Source organism: Grampus griseus (genome assembly GCF_964374135.1).
Source record: "Grampus griseus genome assembly, chromosome: X".
Lineage (NCBI taxonomy): Eukaryota > Metazoa > Chordata > Mammalia > Artiodactyla > Delphinidae > Grampus > Grampus griseus.
The window spans coordinates 128,614,180-128,622,877 of NC_138999.1; the positions used below are offsets into that span (position 1 = coordinate 128,614,180).

Sequence of the window (8,698 nt, forward strand, 5' to 3'; positions counted from 1 at the left end):
AATGATTACATTCAAGTAGGGACGTTATTAAAATTGCTGGATACAAAAGTGATATACAAAAATCAATTTTCTATAAATGAGCAAGAAATGTTTAAATCATTAAAAGATCCCAGTCACAATAGCATCAAGAATATGTATTTGGGTTGCTTCTGAATAAAAGGTCATGAGAGGTAACAATCCTCTACAACTAGAAAAAACTGGAAAATTTACAAAAACTTTTTATTGAAGTAAAATTGGTATATTACACTGTATAAGTTTCATATGTATAACGTTTAATTTGATATCTGTAAACACTACAAAGTGGTCACCCCCAGAAGTCTACTTACAATTGACTGCCTTCACACATTTTGCACGTTCCCTAGCCCCCTTCCTTTTGATAATCACCAATCTACTCTCTGTATCTATGAGTTAATTTTTGTTTTGTTTGATCATTTGCTTGTTTGCTTGTTTGTTTTAGATTCCACATATGAGTGAAATCATATGGTATTTGTCTTTCTGTGTCTGAATTATTTCACTTAGAATACAAAAATAATTTTAAACGTACCAAATAGTGGTGGAAGCAACAAGGATTAAATAAATTAACAATTCAAGGAGAGGAATACTTTTTCAATGTAAACTGACAATCTCCAATTGTTTTTTCCTCTGAAAAATGTACCAACTCTAATAAGAGACTGCCGACCAGACTTACCCAGGCAAAATGCCTCTAGTGAGAGAAAGAAAAACCAACAAAGTTTTAACAGTTTGACAGGGCTGGTTGACAAACTGAAAAGTTGATGAGACAAATGCTCAGCAGATTTCCCCTACCAGACATTTGCTGACTTCTGGTACTGCACAAGAATACAGGGAGCTAGGTCAAATGCTTCTAAAAGGTAAAGTGAAATCTCCAGCAACCACCCAGTTCTTAGGAAACAGAGATGTGCTAGAATTTGAAGCTACAGGAGACTGCAAACTGTAAATGGCAGATCTCGATTTTCCATAGTCTTTCAGGGATTAAAAGACAGAAGCCCATCAATGTTTTACATCCTAGAGAAGAAGAGCAAACCACAGTAGCCTGTTTTACTTAAACTGCAATCAAGCCCTGACTCAGCTCAATATTGAATTGGATTGAGAAAAGCATCCCCTTACCTTATCTGCCTAAACAGAGAAAGTTTGAAGTCTCTCTGGAATATCTCATCTAGAAATACTATGGCTCTTTTGTATGTTATGCATGGCATGCAATAAAAAATTACTAGAATGACTACATACCTATCAGAATGGCCAAAATCCAGAAAACTGACAACGCCAAATGCTGGTGAGAATGTAGAGCACAGGAATTCTCATTCATTTCTGTTGGGAATGCAAAAAGGTATGACCACTTTGGAAGACAAGTTAGAGGTTTCTTACAAAACTATACATACTCTTATCATACATGCTTCTTGTTATTTACCTGAAGGAGCTGAAAACTTGTGTGCACAGAAAAACTTACACACAGATGTTTATAACCACTTTATTCATAATTTGCAAAACCTGGAAGCAACCAACATGTCCTTCAGTCGGTGAATAGATAGATAAACTGTGGTATATTCAGATGATGGAATATTCTTCAGCATTAAAGACAAAAGAGCTATTGAGCCAGGAAAAGACATGGAGGAAACTGCAATGTATATTATTAAGTGAAAGAAGGTAATCTGAAAAGGCTACACACAGTATTATTCTAAATATATGACAATGTGGAAAAGGCAAAACTATAAGACAGTAAAAAGATCAGTAGTTGCCAGGGGGTGTGGGGAGGGAGGGATGAATAGGCAGAGAACAAAGAATGTTTAGGGCAGTGAAACTATTCTGTATAATACTATAATGGTGGATACATGTTAGAATAAGTCCCCTACATACGAATCTTCAAATTGTGAACTTTGAAAGATGTGCACATGCGTTCCAACAACGTCAGGTGTGAGTGACATTGCAGCTTGCTCTCCAACTCCTAGTGCTGACGATCCTTCAGCTCTACCATCTCCCACCTCCTCTCTCTCCTCCAGTCAGTAACTCTTCCTGCCTGTTCCCTCAAGGCCAGCCCCTGGATGCCAGCTGTTGTACTGCACCACTGTACTTTTCAAGGCACTGTACTGTAAGATTAAAAATGTTTTCTCTATTTTTTGTTTGTTTTTTATATATCATCTGTGTGAAAAGTATTGTAAACCATTACAATGCAGTACTATATAGCCAATTGTGTTAGTTGGGTGCCTAGGCTAACTTTGCTGGACTTACAAACAAACTGAACTTATGAACAGGCTGTCACAATGGAACTCGTTCATATGTATGGGACTTACTATATATTATAATGTCTAGAACAGCAAAAAGTGATAATTGCCTAAAAAGGCAGTAGAGAAGTTAAAATATAATGTAAAGGATTGATTATCCCAGGCAGGAAATAGGGAACATAGAAGCAAAAATAGATGGACAGATAGTGCTATGGACTGAATATTTGTAAAGATCTCTCCCTCATTCACCTGTTAAATTCTAACCCCCAAAGGGATGGGATTTGGAGGTGGGGCCTTGGGAAGTGATTAGCCCATGAGGGTGGAGCCCTCATGAATGAGATTAGCACCCTTATAAAACAGACCCCAGACAGCTGCCTCATCGTCTTCTGCCATGTGAGAAGATGCCTAGTTGATACAACTAGACAAGAAATCAGCCCATATAAAGAATTACTTTATTACTATAACTTTATTACTCAGCCATACAAAGAAACGAACTTCGCTCATTTGTAGAGACGTGGGTAGATCTAGAGACTATTATACAGAGTCAAGGAAGTCAGAAAGAGAGAAACAAATATCGTATATTAATGCAAATATGTGGAACCTAGAAAAATGGTACAGATGAACCAGTTTGCAGGGCAGAAATAGAGACAGAGATGTAGAGCACAAACGTATGGACACCAAGGCGGGAAAGTGGTGAGGGCGGGCAGGGGGTGTGATGAATTCGGAGATTGGTATTGACATATGTACACTAATAAGTACAAAATGGATAATAAGAACCTGCTGTATAAAAAAATAAATCAAATTAAAAAAGAGAAAGAAAAAAGAATAGCTTGATAACATTATCAATCACAGTAGACACCCACCTGTAAAGACAGATTGACCAATGTGCCCCCATGGGCTCTGCATCGCCAAGTGTGCTCCCCCAACTCCACAGCCTTGCAGGGAGGCCTTCCTATTGGTGGAAGGCCAATGGGCGTATCTTGCTTCCGGAGGCGCCAAGCCTTGGGACCTCAGGCCCTCAGTGCTCATGGCTACTGCTGCTACATTAGCAAAGAATCACCTCACGTGCTCTTCTGATCCAACCACTTTCTCTGTAAAGAGACGTCTAGAACTTTCTCCCTCATCTTCCTGGGGCTTCCGGGAGCACCCGGAAGCCCACGTGGCGTTCGCACAGAGTGCCTGGGACAGTCGGCGGCACAGTTCCTGGCTGCTCTGCTGAGACGAGCTCTTCAGCCCCTCGTGAGTGGGACTCCGGAGCCATCCACAGAGACAGAGCGAGTCAGGAGACAGGCGGGGGCTTTGCCGGGGGCTGGACTCCGCAGGTACCGGGGGCCCTGGGAAGGAGTGGAGGTCGGGGGAGGGCTACGGGCTGCTCGGTTGGGAGTGGGGGAGCGGCGGCGGAGGGTAGCGGGCTGAAGGGGGGCTGAGGGAAGGGTCCCCCAGTGAGCGGGTCAGAGGGGAGGACCGCTGGCTTCCGGGGTGGCTGGTGGGGGGCGTTCTGGAGTCGGGGTGCAGAGGGTGGGGCTAATGGCTAAGCGTGGGGGGGGGCCTGAGCGGAGGGCTTCCTACTGGTCGGGTGGGGCCGGCCTTGGGGGCCAGAGGAGAGGACGACTGGCTGCGGGGGTGGGGAGGACGGGGAGGACGGGAAGGGCGGGCCGCACCCCCGGGGCCGAGACGGGAGGGGAGGGCTAACGGCTGCTGCGTGTGGCGGGAGGAAGGGGGAGCTACTCCTGGCTGAGGCGGGGGTCGATGGGGAGGACTCCCGGGCGCGGGTGCGGTAGGCGTTAGGGGAGCTCCCGCCAGTGTGGGGCGTGGGGTGGGGGGGGAGGACGCTCGTGGCAGTTAGGGGGCTCCGGCTCCCGGGTGGGCGGGGGCAAGACGGGTGGGCTCTGCGTCTGGGGTACGAGAAGCGAGAGCCCCTGGCGCTGAGTGTGCTCGGGGGAGGACTCCCTGGTGTGGGGAGGTGAGAGAGGCAGTCTGACCTCTACGCATGGCGGGGCGCCCGGCTTCCAGGGCCCAGAGCGGAGCGCCACCAGCTGGTGGGTGGGGGAGGGTATATGAAGGGGATGTAGTGCGAGGGGTCGGGGAGGAGCCGCCTGGCCACGGGGGGGCGTAAGTGAAGCTGAGAGGGGGAGGCGCTGGGGCTGCTGTGATCTGGTGGAGGCTGTTGGCCATGGCAGATGGATTTGTGGGGGTCCAGGGAGGGGCTCTGGCCCACTGCATGAGGCATCGAGAGCTTCAGGTCGCCTCTGTCCGGGTGGCACAGGAATTGCAGAGGTGGGTGGGCAGGGCAAGGCCCTGGCCTCCACACACAGTACACAGATTCTTTACGAGGGTGCTTTGCACATTCACCCGGACACGCCATACCAGAGCTGTAAAACAGTCTCCATAAATTTAGCAGTATTGCAAGTTTACATGATAAGTTTTCTCATCACGGGGGAATTTTATTTGATGGTACTAATGATAATATATCTTCAAATATTGGGAAACCCATGGATCAAAGAAAAATATCACAGAGGGACTTAGAAAATATTTCAAAGTGAATACTAAAAAAACACGACTTCCCAAAATTAGTTGGAGGCAGCAAAAAGCAACAGGAGGAAACTGTATTCCTCTAAATGCTTCTGTTAGAAAAGAGTCAGGACATAAAATCAGTGAGCTAACAGTCCATTGAGAGATGCTAGAATAAGAAGAGCAAAGGAAACATAAAATGAAGTAATAAGAGAGCTAAGAGAGGAAATCAGTGATAGAAAGCAAATTATGGACACGGTGAACAAAGCCACGTGCTTCTTTCAAAAGAGCAAGGAAACCGAGCAAGTCCTAGAACGATGAATCACGGAAACATAGAAAGAACGCTGATCCCCAATATGAGGAATGAAAGAGGGCCAACGTTACGGATCAGATGTACATTAACAAAGACGATATAGGGGAATATTATGGGATATTATGGAAATGTTTATGCTAACAAATTGGAAGACTTGAAAAATTCCTTGGGAAAAAGGCAGCTTCCTAAAACTGAGGCCAGAAATGTAGAAAAGGTGACGAGCCTTCTATCTGTCTTTTTTAAAAAAATTATTTTATTTTATTTTATTATTGTTTCTTGAGTCGTACGCAACAAGTGCTCTTTTGTTATTATTTTTAAATTTTATTTTTACTTTTGGTTTCGTCGGGTCTTTGTTGCTGCGCGGGCTTTCTCTAGGTGCAGCGAGCGGGGGCTACTCTTCGTTGCGGTGCGCAGGCCTCTCATTACGGTGGCTTCTCTTGTTGCAGAGCACGGGCTCCAGGCATGTGGGCTTCAGTAGTTGTGTCACGTGGACTCAGTAGTTGTGGCTCGTGGGCTCTAGAGCGCTGGGTCAGTGGTTGCGGTGCGTGGGGTTAGTTGCTCCGCGGCTTGTGGGATCTTCCCGGACCAGGGATCGAACCTGTGTCCCCTGCACTGGCAGGTGGATTCTTAACCACTGCGCCACCAGGGAAGTCCCTAGCCTTCTATCTTGTAAATAAATGTAATTTATAAAAAAAGTTTCCTAAAGTCAAACAAACCAAACAGGGCAGGGAGGTGCTCCAGGCTGCTGCTGTGAGGGGCACTAGGGTGGGCTGTGTGGCACAAACATGATTCTCTCCTCTTTGCACCCACAGGCCGATTCCCACACTTCAACAGCCTGTGCACACCTGTTTGATCGCTTCCCCCCACCCTCAGGTCCTCGAAGATGGCGATGGCTCTGGCGGTATTGCGGGACTGGTGCAGGTCGATGGGCGTGAACGCTCAGCGATCTCTGCTCATCCTGGGAATCCCAGATGACTGCAAAGACCAGGAATTCCAGGAGGCTGTGCAGGCTGCCCTGCGTTCCCTGGGCAGGTACCGAGTGCTGGGCAAGGTCTACAGAAAGGAGCTGGGGTCGAGTGTTGCCCTGGTCGAGTTTGCTGAGTGTTTAAATCGAAGCTTGCTCCCCCGCCAAATACCAGGCAAGGGAGGGCCCTGGACTGTGGTCTGCCTGCCCCAGGCCCCTGATGCTGATTCACAGGATAGACCCAATTGCCCTGCGCAGCCCCAGGGACAAGCAGTGGTTGGCAGGGCGGGTGAGGCAGGAACTGCAGGTCACTCAGGAACTGCAGGGGAGGAGGAGGCTGCAGGGGAGGCGGGAGTCGCAGGTATGGAGGGAGACACAGGTGAGGAGGAAGCCTTAGGTGAGGAGGGAGCTGAAGGTGAGGAGGGAGCTGCAGGTGAGGAGGGAGCTGAAGGTGAGGCAGGAGCTTCAGGTGAGGAGGGAGCTGAAGGTGAGGAGGGAGCTGAAGGTGAGGGAGGTGCAGGTGAGGAGGGAGCTGCAGGTGAGGAGGGAGCTGAAGGTGAGGCAGGAGATGCAGGTGAGGAAGGAGCTGCAGGTGAGGAGGGAGCTGCAGGTGAGGCAGGAGATGCAGGTGAGGCAGGAGATGCAGGTGCGGAAGGAGCTGCAGGTGAGGAGGGAGCCTCAGGTGAGGCAGGAGCTGCAGGTGGGGAAAGATCTGAGGGTCAAGCAGGAGCTGAAGGTGAAGCAGGAGTGTCAGATGAGGAAGGAGCTGCAGGTGAGGAAGGAGCTGCAGGTGAGGAGGGAGCTGCAGGTGAGGAGGGAGCTGAAGGTGAGGAAGGAGCTGCAGATCCGGAAGGAGCTGAGGGTCAAGCAGGAGCTGAGGGTCAAGCAGGAGCTGAAGGTGAAGCAGGAGCTGAGTCAGATGAGGAAGGAGCTGCAGGTTACAGAAATGTTGCAGGCGTGGCAGGACTTCTGAGTATGGCAGGACCCACGAGCGGGGCAATGGCTGAGCCTGAGGAAGCAGTTGTGACAGCGGCAGGCGCCATGGGTGAGGCAGGGCCCGGGACCCAGCAGTGGAGGCAGGCCTTGCAGCCCGTGCTGGACAGCATGGGCTACCAGGAGCTGGGAACCTTCTCTGGGATGGAAGAGCCGCGCCACAGGGAAGGGTACTCTGAGAGCTGGCTGGAGCAGGCCAGCCACACGCTGCACCTGTGGCGCCACGTGTCTGAGAGGGAGAGGAGAAGGAGGCTGGTGGAGAGCTCGTGCGGCCCCGCGCTGGACCTCCTGCGTGGCCTCCTGGCGGGAGATCCCGAGCTGGCTGCCCAGGACTGCCTGGCCGCGCTGGTGCAGGTGTTTGGGAACAAGGACCCCCGGGGGAGTGCTCGGCTGAAGTTCGTGACCTGTGCCCAGCGGCCCCAGGAGACTCTCTCTGCGTACGTGATGCGCCTGGAAGGCCTGCTGCAGTCGGCCCTGGAGAAGGGGGCCATCCACCCGGCCATGGCGGACCAGGCACGCGCCCGGCAGGTGCTGATGCGGGCCGGGCTGAACGACACGCTCCGGGACACGCTGAGGAGGAGGCGGCTGATGAAGAGGCCTCCCGGCTTTGCGGGGATGCTGCGGCTCATCCAGAAGACCGAGGCCTGGGACGCCGACCCGGCTAGCAGGGAGCACTTCCCAGGGCAGGAAGAGGCCCGTGTGGACGTTGCAGTCCTGGCAGCAGCCGCCCAGGCCGCCCCGGCCCATGAGGCCATCACCGCAGGCACCACTGCACATGGCACCAAGGCCTCCCCGGCTGGTGAAGATATCACCGCGCAGGCCGCCCGTTCCAAGGAAGGGAGCGCCGAGGACCACCCGCCACGTGAGGAGGCCAGTGCGGCAGTTGCCGGCACTGCCAAGGCTGGCGAGGCGGCCCCTGAAGACCATGGTGCCACCAGGGCAGCCCCTGAAGACCATGGTGCCGCCAGGGCAGCCCCTGGCCCTGGGGAGACCAGCAAGGCGTCCGCGGCCACTCAGGAAGATGGAAGTGCTGCCGCCCCTGCGGGCCTAGGTCAGGCAGGACCCTCAGATGCCCCCGGAGTCCCCATGCCTGGCCGGATGGGCAGTGCTTCCCCGGTGGCCCCAGGAGGTCCTGGCTGGGAGCCAGAGGGCCTCGCCCAGGCAGGCGGCCAGGAGGCCGAGGAGACCCCCGAGGAGGGGCTCAAGCCCACCCCAAAAGAGCCGGGAAATGAGGACGGGGCTGCAGAGATGAGCCCCCCGGTGTCCACCTCGGGCCAGTAGGCTCAGCAGGTCCCGGGGCCCCCAGGCTTGGAGGCAGGGGGAGGCCAGGCCTGGCAGCCTACTGGCCCCATATTAGGGGCCACTCAAGGTGCCTGGGCCTCCCTCCTGAGACGGGACCCCTATTCATCATCCCCTGGGGCAGGTTGCTCCCTGTACTGGCAAGCCCAAATGTGTCCCTGTAGGCCCCAGAGGAACCCAGGTGTCAAGGAACACCCCAACCCCCGCTCCCCTTCCCCCAACACACACACCCTAGCCATCGTCCCCCCGCAGAGCCCTGAGGTGCACCACGTGCCAGCCAAGGCTCTGGTCTCTGTGGGCCAGTGTCGTGAGCTCAACGTGTGCTTTCTGGGCATAGATTCAGGCCCAGCGCTGCTTGTTGTTGTGGAAATGTGCGTGTGT

General features: G+C 52.2%; 1 protein-coding gene across 1 annotated transcript; it reads left to right on the forward strand.

Moving 5' to 3' along the window:
* Positions 1 to 5,892: 5,892 nt before the first annotated feature.
* Positions 5,893 to 8,299, forward strand: LOC309817661 (paraneoplastic antigen Ma6F-like; the record flags this gene model as incomplete). Its single annotated transcript, XM_082646925.1, has 3 exons — positions 5,893 to 6,373; positions 6,521 to 6,571; positions 6,842 to 8,299. Exons 1-3 carry the CDS (start codon positions 5,945 to 5,947, stop codon positions 8,297 to 8,299), a joined length of 1,938 nt encoding a protein of 645 aa, XP_082503051.1. The 5' UTR covers positions 5,893 to 5,944.
* Between the last annotated feature and the right edge of the window lie 399 nt (positions 8,300 to 8,698).